Source organism: Neoarius graeffei, chromosome 2 (genome assembly GCF_027579695.1).
Source record: "Neoarius graeffei isolate fNeoGra1 chromosome 2, fNeoGra1.pri, whole genome shotgun sequence".
Classification (NCBI taxonomy): domain Eukaryota; kingdom Metazoa; phylum Chordata; class Actinopteri; order Siluriformes; family Ariidae; genus Neoarius; species Neoarius graeffei.
This window is the reverse complement of record NC_083570.1, coordinates 45,358,302-45,379,179: the sequence shown is the minus strand read 5'-3', so window position 1 is coordinate 45,379,179 and position 20,878 is coordinate 45,358,302. Positions and strand designations below refer to the sequence as shown.

General features: G+C 43.8%; 1 protein-coding gene across 6 annotated transcripts in view; it reads left to right on the top strand.

Annotated features, from left to right (window-relative positions):
* Nucleotides 1-20,878, top strand: part of dennd5b (DENN/MADD domain containing 5B) — a 159,855-nt gene that overhangs the window by 104,004 nt on the left and 34,973 nt on the right. For 2 of the 6 annotated variants that reach the window (XM_060914307.1, XM_060914305.1), the window contains 5 exons: nucleotides 5,786-5,973; nucleotides 10,096-10,650; nucleotides 10,831-11,062; nucleotides 14,546-14,696; nucleotides 17,120-17,210. In XM_060914307.1, coding sequence (XP_060770290.1) covers nucleotides 5,786-5,973; nucleotides 10,096-10,650; nucleotides 10,831-11,062; nucleotides 14,546-14,696; nucleotides 17,120-17,210 — 1,217 coding nt within the window. Of the gene's footprint in view, nucleotides 1-5,785; nucleotides 5,974-10,095; nucleotides 10,651-10,830; nucleotides 11,063-14,545; nucleotides 14,697-17,116; nucleotides 17,211-19,920; nucleotides 20,032-20,878 lie in introns of all 6 variants that reach the window. The other 4 variants (XM_060914306.1, XM_060914303.1, XM_060914308.1 and 1 more) reach the window with 3 other exon arrangements.

Below are 20,878 nucleotides of genomic sequence, written 5' to 3'. Positions count from 1 at the left end.
AACGCCAAGAAAATGCATTGCTTGCATATTAACATTAACATTTTATGCGATTAACTTTTTTTTTTTTAAACAATAGGCTATGCATTGTAACAGGAATGAGCGCATGAGCCTAATCATTGTCACCTCCGAACCTTTACCCAAAATGCCTCTGTTTAATCTGAACCAGTGTCTGCTATTAACTCTTTTGAAAACGTGAACCCTGAGTTGACAACAGCATCGAACAAGTCGAGACAATCTGTGATACAGATTAAAGACAGATGAAAGACAACAAAAAACGTTTCAGAAACACAGCCACCCACCCTAAAGAAGATGCCATTTTATTGCATATATTTACATGATGAGTGAATTTGCTCCAGTAGCGCTTTATTGCCCGAGAGCCTGCTGTGAAACTGCGAGCAAGTATCGTCGAAATTGGCACGGGTAATGAGCAAGGCTTTGAGAGTAGGCACGGTCATGCGATTCCTCTCGTCAGTCCAGGTGTTGCTCATGAGTGAAAATATTCGCTCAACTGGAGCATTGGTGCCAGGTAGGCACATGGCAAACTGGCAAAGCTGGCGGACATTGCTGTAAGGAATCTCCCTACTCTTGAAGTGAGCGAACATCTCCGCCCAGCGCTCATCCGTTCGGCATTGTCGTGTAGTAGTTGACAGCCGCTAGCGAAAAAAAAACCGTTATAACGCGGCCTCTGTATTGTAACATTGTACAAATAGATACATTGTAAGGTTGACTGCGCACACACGCACATTGATGCTGAATTGCTTTATTGACATCTCGTTGGCTATATGTGATTGCTGTAACCGGGACAGTTTGTTAGTGTTTGGTGTAAACCGGGACATTTCAGCGTCCCGACGGACCTTTGTCGGGACTGGGGACACGCAACTCAAAATCGGGACTGTCCCGGTCAAACCGGGACGTCTGGTCACGTTAGCTTAATGACTACACCGTTGCTATAAGTGCAAACTGAAGCAATACAGGTGCTAATGATGACTTCTTCAGCTCGACTTTAAAAGCGCCATACCAAGGGTTGTCTTAATTTGTCTGAAATCACTGTACAAATTCAAGGCCTTAAGTGTGACGAGTTGATCTCTGTGGCTATTTTAGTGCCTGAGGCAACGAGCATCCTGCCGTAACCGTTCAGTCGTTTCAGTTTACATCACCCGTGAGTCACACACGTCATCACTCCACAGACTCCACAGCTGAGCCAAGAGTTACAGGAAACGCAGTCTTTCCCCCTCGATCGCGCAATATAAAAGAAGAAAGCGCTGAGATTTTCAACTACGTTTCTCAGAATGCAGTGCAGCCAGGAAGCATGCAGTCGCTGGGTTTCATGCGCCGTCACGTCCGCCTCGTTTAGTTATTCAGAACTTTAGCTAGTGGTCTACCAAAGCTCAGTTGACAAAGCGTTTGTACGGAGAAGGTGCATCGCTCGCATGAAAAATGCCTTACGCTTGCGTTGTTTGAATCGATTTAAACCGTGAAACTGCTAAGTTTCTTCAGGGTTCCCTGTGAACTCCTAAAGGGTGAACGAACACAGGATTTCACAAAAAGACGTGGAGAAAGGTGACCTTTTGAACCTCTCACTGAAATCGAAGAGAGCCGAGTCGAAGCATGCTTGAGTTTGCAGTGATCACTTGGTGAAAGGTTTGTATCTCCCTCTCAGCTATGTCCTATGGAAGCCGCGAGAAGCCCTTCATATAATTTTTTTTTTTTTATTCACCTTGTTATCCCGAGATAACAACATGAATAATTCAGGATCTCGAGAAAACAACACAACTAATTCGAGATCTCGAGAAAACAGCTGAGATTTCTAGCAGAGCGCTCCCTGTGGGTCAGACAACAAAGACATATGGCCCTTTTCCACTACCCTTTTTCAGCTCGCTTCAGCCCGACACGGCTCGCGTTTTGACTACCTCAGAGCAGCGCGACTCAGCTCGCTTCAGCCCTGCTCAGCCCCCAAAACTCGCACGGTTTTGGAGTGGGGCTGAAGCGAACCGAGCCGAGTGGGGCTAGGGGCGTGAGGAGACACTCCCCTGTGCACTGATTGGTGAGGAGGAGTGTCCTCACATGCCCACACACGCCCCACGAGCACGCTGGGATCTGTAAACACCGTAAACCCGGAAGAAGAAGAAGAATTTCGAATTACGAGAATTTCTGAAGCCTTATGCGCCTCGCCTCATCTATACGCTCTTGCCAGTATCTGTTGGCGTTGTCGGTGACAACAAGCCACAGCACCAAGACCAGCAACACTAACGACTCCATGTTTATTGTTTACTATCCGGGTCATGAGACTACCGCTTAAAAGGTCACTGATGTCACTGTTTGCGCCGCCTAACGACATCACGTGACGTCCACCCACTTTCGCTAACTCCACCCAATGTGTCCACCCACTTCCAGCCAGCACGGTTCAGCGCGGTTGTAGTCGAAATGCAATGCCAACAGCCCCACTCAGCCCAACTCAGCACGGCTCAGCCCGACTCAGCCGCGTTGGTAGTGGAAAAGCGGCATTAGAAATTGGCGGACATGTAACAGAGCAGAAATGGCTTTTTACGATGCCTTGAGAGAGAGGAGGGTCCCAGAGGAGATTATTCCAGACATTCTAATGACCAAAGTTGCGTCTATACAGAATGAGAAATAGCCCCAAAGTCAGCATATCACAAGTCTCTTGGCGCACCTGAATGAACCATTTCTCAGCTGTTTACTCGAGATCATGAAATAATTTTGTTTTCTCGAGATCTCGAATTAGTTGTGTTGTTTTCTCGAGATCCTGAATTAATTATGTCGTTATCTCGGGATAACAAGGTGAATTAAAAAAAAAAAAAGGATTATATGAAGGGCCTTTCTCGGCTTCCGTAATGTCCTTAGTGTTTTCCAAGTGCTTTTCTTGCTATGTGTCGTTATTTTACAGTACTTTTTTTTTTTTTTTTTTTTAAGTCACGAAGCGCTAAAGTCCCCAGCGGTTTCTTTGTTTCCTCCTCACTAAGTCCATATGCATGAAGGTCACGACCAAATTCTTCCCCAGCCGTACAGTTACAATGCGCCGGGATCACTTCTCCGTCTTGTTTAACTAAGCTCCAGGTCTTTAAAGGGGTTTCTGATCTTTGTGAATGATTTACCTGAGAGAGAGAAGTGTGAAAACAAGTGAGAATCAAGCCAACTGTTGCTTGTTTACACTTCAACTTGCAGCGCTTCGTTGTAAAGACGTGAACGAAAAGCTTTAAAAAAAATAAATAAATACCTACACGGGCAAACACAATCCAGGATTCATTCGGCAGCGACTTGTTACCGAGGTCCTTTACCCAGCCACATGTATATTAAAAAAAAAAAAAAGTTGTAAGCTTCGATACTCTTCCACGCTTTCATCTGTTTTGCGGTGTAGAAGGACGTCTGCAACACCAGATAGTTCGAGATGTCGGGGAACTCGACTGAAGGGTAGTTTGAGATCGTATGGATTGATTCCACTGCACATAGCAACCTTCTGAATGTATCTAAAGCGAGCAGTGGCTTCTAGATTACAAGCATACTCTAAGTTATCACTCGTGGTTTGCACTACGGCAACCGTTTAGGCCACCAGCTATTTCACTTCCGGTAAAACCGCTAAGAAAAGTCATGTGACTGAAACCCAGCAATTGTCTCTGTGTAGGCAGTGTGTGGCAGGATTACTGTATAGAGGATGTGCAGTCACGTGACCCGCACGTGTGTACTCCGCCCACTCCGCCATATTGGACGGCTTCAGGATAGTTTACCTTGCGCGAGCGTAATGGATCCAGGCAGTAATCCCCAAGAAAATTCGGAAAATACCCCATCTACATCGCGCGATTACTTGTCTAAGTTTGTTCAGCATCTTGAAGGTGACGTGAGGCAGCGTTACGTGGAAAAGTGTTCCAGGTTGGGGATTGCAGATCCGTACAACTTGCCGCAATCCTTGTTCAGGGAAATTCGGAGCTGCGGTGCCGGCGATTTGCCCGATCTGGCCTACCACGACATTTACAATTTTCTCGTTAATCGTGAATCGTGTTACACTGGCAAAGCCCTCAAAGCTTACAAGAGCCTGGAAGCTTATAAATATTTTGTTGCGGGATGGGTATCCCAACTATACCTCTGGAAGGTTCCGAAGAAGAATGTCTACTTGATAACCTCACGGGTAAGTGGCGTTAGGACGTTTATCATAGAGACTATGCAGGACGTTTTATCTTAAGAATGTTCGAAATTTAAACTCAGTTCCAGATAATGACAGGGTTGTAAATATGTATGTTTTGTCTGAAAAACAGGAAATCAGAAAGCTGCGCATGTTTGCGCAGCTTCCGCGAAAATGTGGGCAGCTTTCTGATTTACTGTTTTCTTCTCATACTTCCTATGTTTCATGGACTGTAAGGCATTTGCTTATTTAGTAATTTTAATACAGAATTTACTCTGATGAAATTATTCAGACACTCCAACGCCCCCCCAAAGAAAAAATCGGGTCTGCGCGATTCAGCCGTGAAAAAGGCGCATCCGCCGTTTGCATCCCTGTTTAAACTCGTAGGTTAACCGACTTTAACCGGCTAATGAGGCTCGGTGGTCGGGCAAGATTTTTTTTTAGTTTTCGCCATCCCTACTATGGATTGGCCTTTCAAAGGCATATCTCATCTCATCTCATTATCTGTAGCCGCTTTATCCTGTTCTACAGGGTCGCAGGCAAGCTGGATCCTATCCCAGCTGACTACGGGCGAAAGGCGGGGTACACCCTGGACAAGTCGCCAGGTCATCACAGGGCTGACACATAGACACAGACAACCATTCACATTCACACCGACGGTCAATTTAGAGTCACCAGTTAACCTAACCTGCATGTCTTTGGACTGTGGGGGAAACCGGAGCACCCGGAGGAAACCCACGCGGACACGGGGAGAACATGCAAACTCCGCACAGAAAGGCCCTCGCTGGCCACGGGGCTCGAACCCAGGACCTTCTTGCTGTGAGGCGACAGCGCTAACCACTACACCACCGTGCATAATGCTAACCACTACACCACCTCAAAGGCATATATGAGCCAAAAAGATAAAACATTGTCATAGACTAGGCCAGGGTAGTAGGGCTCGGCATAGCCATTTTAAACGTTAGAGATGGTCTAGTTTCTAAGTATGCAGTTATCATTCAATCCGAAAATCAACTTAACAGATGTACTAGGAGTATTGAATTAGAAGATTACACCTACCTGATATGAAGTGTTCGCTACAAATTCGGCTGGTAGAACTGGGGTACCAGTTTTCTCTTCTCACAGCGGACACCCATTTTGCGCGTCTCTCCTCGTCTGCGGGGAATCTATAAAATGACAGGCCCTCCTTTTGGCCCTGTCTATTGGTACAACCAAATGCTGAACAAGATATAACCATTCTCGAAAGATCTACTCCCACACACTTGATAATTAGAACGGGTTCGTCTAAGTTCTATGCGCGGCCTTGCCGTCCAAGATGGCGGATTAACAAATATCACGTGACATCACGCTCTCTATAACTTGCACCGGGTTAGTAAATAGAACATGCCCTACTGACCCATCAGATTATACAAGGGCAGTGCGTGTCCTGAATAAAACCTCTGTACTGCATTTCGAACCAGTTATTTGTTCTTTTCTGCAAATGTTAGCGACTGGAAACTTTTTAAGTTAGATGTGAAGTGGCATTCAGATTAATCTGTAAGTATTATGTTTAACTTGGATATTTTCATATGATGTCACGATGCGTTTTTTTTTTTTTTAAGATTAAGCTTTTGAGTATTGTACAATCTGTGTGTGTGTGTGTTTTTCTAGATTATCAGAGGCTGATGGTGGTAGGGGAGGGGATCACCACACTCCTCTTTCCGTTCCAGTGGCAGCACGTGTATGTGCCCATCCTGCCTGCTTCACTGCTGCACTTCTTGGATGCCCCTGTGCCCTACGTCATGGGTTTACAGTCGAAAGAAGGCACAGACCGCTCCAAACTGGAACTGCCTCAAGAGGTGACTGGGAAAACACTACAGCATACACAGCGTGTACACTGTCCCAGTTGTGTAATTGGTGACCTCATAGTCTTCAGCACAACGAGGGTGATTTCAGATCTTGGTACTGCACAGAGCCTGTTCCTCTCCCCTTAAGCCTAGGTCACAACCGGACGCATGATTTCTTGGCGTTTCCCCAATCGCTGCGTTTTTTTTTTTTTTTTTTTTGTTCGTGGAGAAAGACGCGCGTTGGCCGTAAGCCGTAAGGAACCTAACCTGCATGTCTTTGGACTGTGGGGGAAACCGGAGCACCCGGAGGAAACCCACGCGGACACGGGGAGAACATGCAAACTCCACACAGAAAGGCCCTCGCCGGCCACGGGGCTCGAACCCGGACCTTCTTCTTCTAACCACTACACCACCGTGCTGCCCTTGTTGCTATACTTAATGTTCCATTCGTATTTTTAAAAAAAAATGGTTGTACACATTTTTTTCTTTTACACATTTTAAACATCTGTGCTTTTTTTTAAACATCTTTTTTACACATATTTTAAACATCTGTGCTTTTTTAAAACCTCTTTTTTTACACATTTTAAGCATTTGTGCTTTTTTAAAATCTTTTTTTTTTTTACACATTTTAAACATCTGTGCTTTTTTTAAAAAACATCTTGTTTTACACGTTTTAAACATCTCATAGCATCGTTAGCTAGCACCTCTTGGCAGACAACACACTGTGGCAGTGGAGCATCTTCAGATCCAGTCCATGAAAATCCAAACTTTAAATAATCGTGGTCATACTTCCTTCTTTTTTTTTTTTTTTTTTTTTTTGCTTGGCCCAGACTCTGTCTCCTCACTCACTGTAGCTTTAGGTACTAAAAATCGATCCATTTTGTCTCTGGTAAAGGCTAGCTGAAGTTCGCTAAATGTCCGCAATAGTAACTTATTCTGGTTTATTTTTCCTCACATCGCGCCCCCCCGAAGAACTCTGGCGCCCCCTGGGGGAGGCGTGCCCCACACTTTGAAAAGCCCTGGGCTAGAGATTTACTTTTTTTTTTTTGACACCCTTAGAAATTTTTTTTCTCTACAAGTCTGGGGCCGGATTAAACCATCTAGCTGGCCGGATCCGGCCCGCGGGCCGTATGTTTGACACCCCTGTTTTAGGACTTGTGTGAAAATCTGATGTTTTAGGTCATATTTATGTATAAAGTTCTAAAGGGTTCACAAACTTTCAAGCACCACTGTAAACCGTATGATCAGCTCTCGAGTGAGCTGCCCTCTCTTAAGGTACGTCTCAAGAGAAGATGGCTGCTGCACTCCCAGGCTTGTTCTTGTCTGTCCTGTCCTTGCTGTACTCCTGCTCTTGTTTTCTGTTAGAGCAACGAAGGCCGCCTCCAGCCTTATATTATTATTTTAGTCATGTGATCTGTTATGTACCACCAGCTCCAGAAGGAAAGTTATTTTTAAAAACAAGCTGATTAAGAGCAAATACTTTCTTTATATATAGAAATTATTACACAGTGAAACAATGCTCACTGATGCATATCAGCATATTCGTGTGCCAGGCTTTCAGTAGTGCTTGTTCCCAGGAGTACGAGCGGTGCTTTTGCTCTGCCTGAGTGTTTTATTTATACATCAGGAGAATAAGGACATGCGTTCCACGTTCACGTGCCGTTCGGAGGCAGGAGAGGCCGAATGCTTAACTGAACGGTGTGAGGAGAGCATTTCAGAATGTGCTCGTGACATTTCTTTATTCAGACATTGAATGCGCTCTGTGTGCAGTCAGGTCCAGAAGTATTTGGACAACGAGGGGAATACATACCCACCCATATATTGCCTCTGTGCACCACCACAATGGATTTGAAATGATGTGATCTGAAGTGTAGACTTTCAGCTTTAATCAAGGCATTTAACAAAAGTATCATGTTAACTGTTTAGGAATTACAGCCCCCCCCCAATTTTTAATACTTGGATGCAAATCCTTTCCATTCAATGACCACCTGAAGCCTGGGACCCATGAACATCACCAAATGCTGAGTTTCCTCCCTTGAGATGCTTTACCAAGGCTTTACTGCAGCTGCCTTCAGTTGTTGCTTGTTTGCAGGTTTTTGTGCCTTCAGGTTTGTCTTCAGTCAGTGAAAAGCAGCTGAATTGGGTCAACTGACTCAACCATTTTAAGAACATTCAATTTCTTTACCTTGAGAAGCTCTTGGGTTGCTTTTGCGGTATGTTTCGAGTCGCTATCCATCCATGTGTACCATGAAGGATCGTCCTGTCAGTTTTGCGGCATTTGACTGAATCTGAGCAGAAAGTATAGCTCCATATACTTTAGAATTCATCCTGTTATTTCTATCAGCACTCAACATTAAACACCAGTGACCAATTCCATTGGCAGCCATATATTCCCATGTCCACCATGTTTGACAGATGTGCTATACTTTTGGTTCATGAACCCGTCCTTGCCTTTGCCAATAAGAATCCCGGTGGAAGGTGTGATAAAGAGGGGCAGGCCTCACAAGAACTGGAAAGAGCTAGTCATACAGGACTTATGGGAGTGGGATCTTGCTATAACGTCAAGAGAACCACCAGGTTGAAAGGATACAATGCTGCAGTCTTACCATCTCTGCTTTATGCCACCAAATGCATGACGCTCTAGTGTAAGAAATTGACCGGGCTACAACTCTGACACCTGCGTCAAATCCTCAAGATAAGATGGCAGGACAAGGTCCCTGATGTAGAAGTCCTCAGGCGAGCCAAAACAGGAGGCGTGGAAGCCCTTATCACAGCCTCTCAACTTGGTTGGACTGGACACATCTGGTGCATGCCTGACACGCAACTACCCAAAGCCGTTTTCTACAGAGAACTGAGCCGAGGAAAGAGGACACGAGGAGGACAGAAACCGAGGTAGAAAGACGTCTTGAAGAGGAACATGAAGAATGCCAGAATTATCGATCAGACGTGGGAAAGGGAGGCCTCAGATAGAGCAACATGGTGAAGCATAGTTAAAAGCTCAGCGTCCACAATTGAAGACAAGCGCCAAAGGGAGTATACGAGGGTTCATGAAACCAGACATTCCATGGCAGCTCAGCCAGGCCATTCGTGCCACCGTTGCAGACGACTCTGTCGCTCTGGTGTGGGCAGATGGACCGCGAGGCATTTCTGCGCATCCTAATGAAGCAGTCATCATCGCTAGCTATGGACAGCCAACGATGACGGAGAGTGGGGTCTCACTGCTGAGGATGCTCTGGATCGAAAGTAGTGGAGAAGGATGCTACGGTCAAGCCGTGCATCATCTGACACACCTGTGGTGTAAGACGACGTTAAAATGGATATTCATTTGTTCATACTGTTCTCTTCCCATCATTCTGGTACTAGTTAATCTTGGTTTCATCTGTCCAAAGAATCTTGGTCCAGAACTGCTCAGGCTTTCTAGCAAAACCTAATCTGGACTTTTTCTCTTCTTGAGTGTTACCTGTGGTTGCATCTTGAGGTATTTGCAGGATTTGAAGGTGTCTCTTGATTGTAGATTTTGACAGTGATATGCCTACATCCCTCAAGAGTGTTCTCGACTTGGCTAGATGTTGGGAAGAGGTTTTTCTTCACCAAGTAACGACTTCTACCATCATCCCCCACTTGAGCTGTCTCCCATGGTCTTCCAGGCTTTTTGGTGTTGCTGACCTCACCAGTGCAATCCTTCTTTTGAAGACGGTACCAAATGGTTGATATGGTCACTCAAAGCTGAAAGTCTACATTTCAATCACATCATGATGGCTTCATTTCAAATCCAATGTGGTGGTGTATAGAGGCAAAATTACAACAAAGAAAAGTCACTTTCTAAATATTTATGGACGGTGGACTGTATTTATTACTTACACGCAACACATTAAAACTAATGCACATTAGCATTAAGAAGTTGACATTGTTTTTTGAGGATTCTCTCGGCATTTGCACCGGGGTTTTTTTAGCTTTCTATTTTTGCTTGATTAATGCTCTGGTAATAAATTATCCAGAAATTGCAGTGGCATTGAAATGACCACCTTACAAATTTGAACGCATCCTAGCATCAACTGCAAGCTCGAGCGTAGAATAGTTTGTGTGTTTGGTAGGGGAATAAAAATAATTTCTGCGACTTGCTTGTCTTTACAGGCAAACCTTTGCTTTGTGGACATTGACAATCATTGCCTGGAGCTGCCTGAGGATTTCCCACAGTTCCCCAACAAGGCGGAGTTCATCCAGGAGCTGAGCGAGCTGCTGCTGAGCTATGACTTGCCTCTAGAGGGGGGCGCTTCCTCACCTGCACCTATCTCTGCTCAAACACGTGTGACTGGGACTGAAGCTCTGAGAGACCTGGTAGATGATGGGAGGAATGGAAATCTGCCGTTAGATGTCGTGGACCTGCTGCAGGGGAACCCGACTCTGGAGCGCCTTCAGGCTCTGGCTAAGAGGACGGGGGTGAAGGTCGCCCGTCTGGAGGAGCTGGTGGCAGGCCAGAAGACTTTAGTGGAGGAGAATGTGGGGGCATTGAGGACTGGCATTGAGGAGGAGGAGCTGAGGAACGCCAAGCTAAACGTGCAGCTGAGGGAGGTGTTTGCTGCTCGCTTTGTCTCAATGTTCGCTGACTATGAAGCATTCGTCATACAGAACTCACCAGACCTGGAATCCTGGCTCTCCAACCGGGAGCAGATGCACAACTTCGACAAGGTGACCAAATAAGAACACCTCCAGCTATTCTCCAATGTGGGCATATACTGTATAGACCAGACAAGTTAGGCATTTTATTGATTATCTTTGAGCAAGCACTCATTCCAAATGTAAATGACATGATTAATTTTTACATAGACGTTTTTGTGATAAGTTGCATCTCCAACTCTCTCTCTCTAGGCTTCTTTCCTGTCAGATCAGCCAGAGCCAAACCTGCCTTTCCTGTGTCGCTTCATCGAGACCCAGATGTTCGCCACGTTCATCGACAATAAAATCTTGTCCCAGTGGGGGGAAAAGGAGCCCCTGCTGCGCGTGTTTGACGGACGCATTGAGAAGGCCCGCCTCTACAACGTACGCGCTCCAAGCATGCGCTCCTCCGTCTACCAGAGGTGCACCTTCCTCAATGAGTCCGGTGAGCCTTTGTGCTTTCATTAACACTTACACTGCTGCTTGTATTAGAGAGCTTGACAGCCAATCATATGACAAATTCTCTTTGCATGCAGCAGCAGAAAATGGAGCATTTTCATGCTTTAAAAAAGCAGCCTGAATAATTCATGTTTTAACTTATTCCAAGTTTAAGAGGGAGAGAAAATTGTGAATAAAGAAGAGCGGGATGAAGGGACAAACCATAATCTCGTTAAATGAGTCAGATGTGTAAAGTGGTGCCAGATGCCACCAAGTGTTCCACAGAAAAAAATATTAGTGAGCGAGAGAGAGCATTTCTTGGTGTGAAACACTCAAGTTATTCCATGAAATCGAGTCGTACATGAGCTGATAGCCAATGAGGCGCGTAGCACCAAGTCGGCTATAAGCCATGTACGGCAAGATTGAGTGGAATAACTTTTTTTTTTTTTTTAATTCTATGCACATTCACTGGATTTTGAGAAACGGAGCATTTTTATTTTTTGCAAATTCGATAAATAACTTTTTATCCAAAACGTCCAACAAAAATAATTTCTGCTTAAAATGTAAACAAGCTGCTGAAAAGACAGGAGCAATGTGTGTGAAATGCTATTATGATTAAAAAAAAAAACATGTTCTTACCATCAATTCATATTTCATTTCCTCATTCCACTTTCATTCCATATTTTTATTATTATTATTATTATACCCCCGCTCTGAAGGAGGGGGGATACACTGGTTTACCGCTGTCCGTCCATCTGAAACACCCTTTTTCTCAGCAACCCCAAATCATAGCCACTTGGTATTTGGTACCGAGCTTCCGCTTGGGGTTCTAGACCGTGTATACCGTTTTCAGGTCTGTCGCACATCGACTTCCTGTTTACCGACCGAATGTGTTGCCGAAACATATAGGGTGGATTTTGACGCTATTTCAAAATGACAGTTTCCCAGGATGCTATGTGAAATCCCTGGGGAGAACACTGCTCTTTACCTACTTGCCTCATCTCATCTCATTATCTCTAGCCGCTTTATTTTGTTCTACAGGGTCGCAGGCAAGCTGGAGCCTATCCCAGCTGACTACGGGCGAAAGGCGGGGTACACCCTGGACAAGTCGCCAGGTCATCACAGGGCTGACACATACCGTATTTTCTGGACTATAAGCCGCTACTTTTTTCCTAGGTTTTGAACCATGCGGCTTATACAAAGGTGCGGCTATTCTGTGGATTTTTCTTCCACCGCTAGGGGCGCTCTAACCGGAAGTAGAATCAAAAATAAGATAGACGAAAAATCAATGCAAAGAAGAATTAGCAGATCTTTAGCAGATAGAACACGCACGACAAATTACTAACTGGTAATTATTTTCAAATCCAGCGAAGATGATTAAAGTGACTTGTGGTTTCAAACACAGGAGAAATGAAGGTAAATAAATACCGGTTATTTTCTCTTGGTTCTGTTCCGTTTTAATCAGCAAAGTTGCTGCCGTGTTAAAAGGCACTGTTCGGAAAGAATCTGTTCAGGTACATACATGTACATTTACAGTACAAAATCGTTCTGTACATGCAGTAAATGTCTAATTTTTCAACATAGATATCTGCGGCTTATAGCCCGGTGCGGCTTGTATATCTTTTTTTAAATTTTTTTTAAAAAATAGAGCGGATGCGGCTTATATACAGGTGCGCTCTATAGTCCAGAAAATACGGTAGACACAGACAACCATTCACACTCACATTCACACCTACGGTCAATTTAGAGTCACCAGTTAACCTAACCTGGACGTCTTTGGACTGTGGGGGAAACCGGAGCACCCGGAGGAAACCCACGCGGACACGGGGAGAACATGCAAACTCCACACAGAAAGGCCCTCGCCGGCCATGGGGCTCGAACCCGGACCTTCTTGCTGTGAGTTGACAGCGCTAACCACTACACCACCGTGCCGCCCCTTACCTACTGTTCCTTCGATTGCTTGTAGCAGTAGCTCACAGTTGATCTTGTTTGGGTCCCACGGTCAGGGCTCGAAATTAACTTTTTTTCTTTGTGTCCCCCAGTGGTCCCGAATTCTGTGTTGTATTGTCCCGAATGGAAGCAATAGTGTCCCCATTTTTTTCATCTCTGAAATAACCAGTGGTTAATATTATCATATGAAGTTACTATTATATTTGTAACTATGCGATTTTGAACCCTTTATATCATTTTTACAATAAGTCACAAGACACAAGTGACACATGTCCTATACATCATCTACTTCAAAATTACAGTTATTGCATTTTCAGTTTATTAAACTTTGGCGATCTCACTGTATGAATAGATACCCGTTTATTTAAAGGGGCCAACTAGCTCATTCAGAAAATGTTTCAACTCCCTACATCTGCAGTACACTTTAGTTGAAAATAAGACCCCTTTTATGTTCATTTCATCTACTTATACCTTGAATATCTGTTGGCACCTATAAGGCCAACTTATAATTTTCACCATTACCGTTATCCATTTTATGAACTTTCCGTTATCCATTTTATGAACTTTCCGTTATCCATTTTATGAACTTTCGCTGCCGGGTGCAAATGTTAGCAACATCAGCATAGTGGCAGGTCTGAGCCTAGCTGTGCTGCTGACTGACTAAACTTTCTGAACTAGAAAGACACCAAGAAAACTCACTTATTCTGTTGAACGGTATCTTCCGTCAATATCCTCCACATCATTCCTGTTGTATTTTATAACGTGTCTAACAGTGTTCATTAAGTTCATTCAGTTGCTAGCGTTGCCTGCAGACCAGGCGATGACACTTTGGATCCTGAAGGTCCCGGAGACGTTATGTCTGGGCTTTCAGTTTCTTCCCCGCGGTCGGTCCGCTTCAGCCACTTAAGCATTTTTGTTCTGGCAAGAGTCGGCGCAGCGTGTGCGCTAGCAATTCCATTCCAAGTCCATATAACGCGGACTCCGGCCGAAGATTCTAGAACAGAATGCGCTGCTCTGTAGCCTATGGATGCAGGGGCATCGAAATTGTAGCTACTATGTATTTTTCGCTGTTAACGTTTTAAAATTAAAATTGACAAATTAGGTGAATGTCTACGTATGTGTTACGGCTTTGTAAATAATATTAATGTAGAACTTTTTTTCTAGATCTATTTTTTTCCATTGTCCCGGGATTGTCCCAGATATGATAATTTTGTGTCCCGATGACATTTTTTATGGTCCCCGGGACATCGGGACACCGTTAGTTTCGAGCGCTGCCCACGGTCCTCCGCCATTTTTGTTTTACTCTACTCACAGTATATGAGCTGATGTCCTAGTAGTAGATTAGCCAATTGGAGCACACGATTGCTCATATCCAGTGAATGTGGATGGAATAAAAACTGTTTTTTCTTTTCAATCTCATAGTTTTTATTGCTGTTTTAAAGAGTTTAAAGAAAAGTGTTCATTTTGATGTTAATAGTTCAGGACTTGTGTCAGGCTCAGCAACATTTATCTGGGGGTGCGTTTTTTTTGTTTTTTCCAGCTCAGGCCATTGAGCAGCGGCTGATGAAAATCGACCACACAGCCATTCATCCCCACCTGTTGGACATGAAGATTGGCCAAGGCAAATACCAGCAGGGCTTCTTCCCTAAGTTGCAGTCGGACGTGCTCGCTTCAGGCCCGACCAACAATAAGTGAGTATGGTCCAGGTCCATATTTCAGGATTTGCCTCTGTCCTTCAGCCAGTCCACCCACGTTGTTTAATCTGCACACACTAATGAAGATGTGATGAATAGCTGACGGACGGAACAATTTGTGCCAAAAAGGATGACTGACCGAGACAGACAGCGTGTGTTTGTCAGCAGTGGCTCATGGAAAATGGCCTGCTTTAGGAGAGCTGTTTTTTCTTTAATGCCCCTGCAGATAAAGTTTAGGCTTGACTAAACATTTTTCTGATTTATTTCCTACTTCATCGTGCAATCTGTTGAATGTCTTGTTTAATACACAGGCGTATCAAATCGAGAGCCTTGTTTTGAATGTCATATCATAACAGCCCTAATGTTAATCAAATACAGTGGTGCTTGAAAGTTTGTGAACCCTTTAGAATTTTCTATAGTTCTGCATAAATATGACCGAAAACATCATCAGATTTTCACACAAGTCCTAAAAGTAGATAAAGAGAACCCAGTTAAACAAATGAGACAAAAATATTATACTTGGTCATTTATTTATTGAGGAAAATGATCCAATATTGCATATTTGTGAGTGGCAAAAGTATGTGAACCTCTAGGATTAGCAGTTAATTTGAAGGTGAAATTAGTCAGGTGTTTTCAATCAATGGGATGACAATCAGGTGTGAGTGGGCACCCTGTTTTATTTAAAGAACAGGGATCTATCAAAGTCTGATCTTCACAACACATGTTTGTGGAAGTGTATCATGGCACGAACAAAGGAGATTTCTGAGGACCTCAGAAAAAGCGTTGTTGATGCTCATCAGGCTGGAAAAGCTTACAAAACCATCTCTAAAGAGTTTGGACTCCACCAATCCACAGTCAGACAGATTGTGTACAAATGGAGGAAATTCAAGACCATTGTTACCCTCCCCAGGAGTGGTTGACCAACAAAGATCACTCCAAGAGCAAGGTGTGTAATAGTCGGCGAGGTCACAAAGGACCCCAGGGTAACTTCTAAGCAACTGAAGGCCTCTCTCACATTGGCTAATGTTCATGAGCCCACCATCAGGAGAACACTGAACAACAATGGTGTGCATGGCAGGGTTGCAAGGAGAAAGCCACTGCTCCCCAAAAATAACATTGCTGCTCGTCTGCAGTTTGCTAAAGATCATGTGGACAAGCCAGAAGGCTTTTGGAAAAATGTTGTGGGCAGATGAGACCAAAATAGAACTTTTTGGTTTAAATGAGAAGCGTTATGTTTGGAGAAAGGAAAACACTGCATTCCAGCATAAGAACCTTATCCCATCTGTGAAACATGGTGGTGGTAGTATCATGGTTTGGGCCTGTTTTGCTGCATCTGGGCCAGGATGGCTTGCCACCATTGATGGAACAATGAATTCTGAATTATACCAGTGAATTCTAAAGGAAAATGTCAGGACATCTGTCCATGAACTGAATCTCAAGAGAAGGTGGGTCATGCAGCAAGACAACGACCCTAAGCACACAAGTCGTTCTACTAAAGAATGGTTAAAGAAGAATAAAGTTAATGTTCTGGAATGGCCAAGTCAAAGTCCTGACCTTAATCCAATCGAAATGTTGTGGAAGGACCTGAAGCGAGCAGTTCATGTGAGGAAACCCACCAACATCCCAGAGTTGAAGCTGTTCTGTATGGAGGAATGGGCTAAAATTCCTCCAAGCCGGTGTGCAGGACTGATCAACAGTTACCGGAAACGTTTAGTTGCAGTTATTGCTGCACAAGGGGGTCACACCAGATACTGAAAGCAAAGGTTCACATACTTTTGCCACTCACAGATGTGTAATATTGGATCATTTTCCTCAATAAATAAATGACCAAGTAGTATAATTTTTTTGTCTCATTTGTTTAACTGGGTTCTCTTTATCTACTTTTAGGACTTGTGTGAAAATCTGATGTTGTTTTAGGTCATATTTATGCAGAAATAGAGAAAATTCTAAAGGGTTGAAATGATGGATTCTCTGAGGTGACTCGCTGGAGGCAGCCATGTTTGTTGTTTACTTCGGCATGACCTTCAACCTGTGCATGTGCAATATACCATACTATCACCTGCCTCGCTAGGCATGATCATGATACGTAGATCTACATACACAGAAACGCTCACAGTGCCACAGCTGTGACTCGAGTCAGCCGTATAGCTTGAAATTGTGACATTAGTTCATGGTATATCCAGGATATACCATGACTGATTCACACCATATCCATTTTAAAAATTTTTGCTGTCATGAGATATATTGCTTGTTCAGTGGTGGAGCTATTTTGTCACATGAGCCATCCTTGACCAATCCCTGCACTGGTAATTTTTCGATGATCAGCTAGAAAGGCGAAGACGAAGGCTATAAAAATCATTATACTAATTTTTGTGCACATACTCCTGTTCGTGTGACACTGACATGCACTCTGTCAGCAGGTGGTGTAATCGCACTGGTGCGGCTCCCCGACGGAGGGACTGGCCGAGACAGCAAACTGATCACCTCGGGCTGGACAATGACCTCAAAGAGGTGCAGTCCAACTGTCTCTTTCATCATTTATCATTGTTTTATTCTTGCTTTTTCTGTGCTTGCTCTCTGTCACTTTTCATTCACATTATTTCCTCTCTTCCCCCCCGCCCCCAATCTCAGACTTGTTTGAGCCCGATAAATTCTTCCTTATTTACATTTTAATGCTATTATAAAGCACATGTGGATGATATTGTCTGACCTTTTAAACTAATTTAGTGGTTAATAGACCGTGAGTTGGCCTAGTGGTTAGCGTGTCCGCCTATCAATCGGGAGATCGCAAGTTCTTCTCACAGTCGGGTCATACCAAAGACCATCATAAAAATGGTACCTACTGCCGTCTGGCAAGGCACGCTGCAATACAGATACGAGAGGGGAGTCAAACTCTCGCGGTTACCAAAGGACTAGCCCCCCACTGTAACCCTAGCTGTATAGGTGAGAGGCCGAGGGCTATAGAAACGGAGATCGGCGCTGCCCAATGCGCCCGATTGTATGGCACGGGAAGGACTTTAGACTTGATGGTTAATAGGCATGTAACGATTCAACCAATTCATGATATTTTTGGAAAAAAATTTGAAAATTTTATTACCAAAAAATTGCAAAATTTATTGTCCTGTTCTTATCAACGTGAATATTACTTTTGTTAAAAAAAAAAAAAAAAAGTTCTTAACCACCAATAATTATTTCCCCACATTTTGTAAAGGGGGCGGCACGGTGGTGTAGTGGTTAGCACCGTCACCTCACAGCAAGAAGGTCCGGGTTCGAGCCCCGGGGCCGGCGAGGGCCTTTCTGTGTGGAGTTTGCATGTTCTCCCCGTGTCCGCGTGGGTTTCCTCCGGGTGCTCCGGTTTCCCCCACAGTCCAAAGACATGCAGGTTAGGTTAACTGGTGACTCTAAATTGACCGTAGGTGTGAATGTGAGTGTGAATGGTTGTCTGTGTCTATGTGTCAGCCCTGTGATGACCTGGCGACTTGTCCAGGGTGTACCCCACCTTTCGCCCGTAGTCAGCTGGGATAGGCTCCAGCTTGCCTGCGACCCTGTAGAACAGGATAAAGCGGCTACAGATAATGAGATGAGATTTTGTAAAGGTTGGAGTGAAATAAAAAAAATATATATATATATGTGTGTGTGTGTATATATGTGTGTGTGTGTGTGTATATATATATATATATATATATATATGTATATGTATGTATGTATGTGTGTGTGTGTATATATATATATGTATGTGTGTGTGTGTATATGTGTGTGTATATGTTATTTACCAGCTGGGAGGTCCGTATGGTGAAATACCGTGACCGAGGTCTTGAAAGTACTGAGCGAGGCCCTCTGGGCCGAGGTCACGGTATTTCACCATACGGACCGACCTTAAGCTGGTAAATAATATATTTATTTTTTCTTTACCAAATTCTAACAGAAAACAAGAGCGCCCGAAAGGGAAAACCGAGCCGAGCCGCCATTTTGAATCCTCATTCACAGCTGTAATGCAAATGGCTTCCTCCTCGGTATACAAGTGCACTTCCATGGCAGGAAAAAACTACATTTTGCCGCCTATGTAGTCCCCTATTTATACAAATAGGAGTCATTCAGGATTCAGCCATGTTTTTGCTCGGCGTTAGCAAGTTACAGGTTTTTAGCTTTCTGCCGAAATGTTTTCTTTTATTTCTTCTTCCTCAGGGCAGTAAAACTCGCTTTCGCTGTGAACACTGTCGTTATCGCTATCCATGCTGTAAAATTAATGCTATTCTCCTGAGAAATGCGAAAATAAATGTTGACAAAAAATGCTGTCATGTTTGTTGTTGTGAACGAGCGAGTCGCCAGAGGACCGTAACTGGGGTTCGTACCGTAGGATACAAACCCACTCGCCAGCCAATCAGAGCGCAGGACTTGATGGAAACCGCGCCGCGAAAAAAATAAAATAGCCTGTTAACTATTCTTTCTTTTTAAAATGTTAACAGATAGGCCTTTTGTTAACATTTGTTCTACCTGCGTTTGCTTCTTTTCTTTAGCCTTCAAGTGTGTGTAAAAGAGAGCTGTGTTTTCTTATTAAATATATTCGTACAGTCAATCACGCAACACCTCTTTCCCGTTTTAGATCTTTTTTTGTGGCATTAGAACTGTTACTTCCGACTACGGTGAAGTCGTGCGTATTCTACGCCCTCTGCTCTCTAAACAATGAATTGCATTGCACAGCTCGGAAAAACTATGATTACACAGCCTGATGAAGTCATTAATATATTTATTTTTTTTTGGTTCCATAGATTCAATTCGGCATAAACTTACGATTTATCGTCGCACGATATATTGTTACATGCCTAATAATGGTTCATAATACTATACAGCAATGGTCACATGGTACCTCGGCCAACACTTGTTTTTGCGTGTGCATCATTTAACGTTTATGTTCGGTAGTTTCTAGGTTTAATGTGCCCTAAAATTATTACTATGTAATTATATAATTAGCGAGCATTATAACCTTTTTTCCAAAGTCTTTTCAGAACTGCTTGGGGTTTTTTTTTTTTTTGGCCTCCATTTTTGTCACGTTCATTTTATTTCCCCCCCGTCATTTAGTTTGTCTTGCATGCTTGTTTGAATATCTGTTTTATTCACCTCCTTACTTTTTTACTTCTTTGTGCTCTTTCCATTGTACTCCTTCTTGTCTTTGGTTTGCATCATCCCTCGTTTGAATGTTGTGGGCTGTACCACTCCATAGGCAATGGAGGGGTGTTTGGTGGTGCAGAGCTCTATGGCTTCTTGGGAGTGGGTCAAGGCACCAACCCCTCATGTTAAACCACCCAAAAAGTCCTTCTCAGCTTGCAGTCTGGTATGTTTGAGTGCTGTTGTGTGACCAACTGTGATGTATTTGAACGAGCCTCAATACAAATATAAACCTCACAAAAGCACAATGAGGCATGATGACCGATTCCCAGAGCTTCCTAAGTACCAAAGCTTTGACAGAAGCTTTCGCTGTAGACGTTGCCTTTCCTGCCGTCTCAAAGATGGTTTGCACGTTTTTAGATTAAAACACGATTCTGCTGGAGAGAAGCTAACCAACGTTAGGCTACGTTCACACTGCAGGCTGAAGTGACTCAAATCCGATCTTTTCGCCCATATGTGACCTGTATCCGATCTTTTATTGACAATATGAACGACACAGATCCGATTTTTTCAAATCCGACCCAGGCCGTTTGGATATGTGGTGCTAATTCCGATTCCTATCCGCTCTTTTCATATGCGACTTCAGTCTGAACCGCCAGGTCGCATTCATCCGACTTACACGTCATCAACAAGCCACAAACGTCACTATTCTGCGCTGAAGTAGGTGGCGGGTCTCTCAAAAAAGTTACAACAACATGGCGCATAATCACGGGCGCAGATAGAGGGTGGGACGAGTCATATTTAAATTCACCTCGCTCGGTCCCCCCCACTTATAGGGAGGAAAAAACGTCTATGCTGTCTTTCTTTGCATAAGGCAAACCTCACGGAAAAATCAAAAGACTAATTACCATTCGGTTTATTGAGGTGCACGGCAGTGTATACATAGTTGCAACAACTCACATAAAACAAAAAGACTGATATTCGGTTGGTTGAGCTGCGCAGACTGCACAGGTTGCGAGCTCGAGCTTGGTTGCTATGGTTACTAACAACAAGTTTGACAGGCATATCGGGGT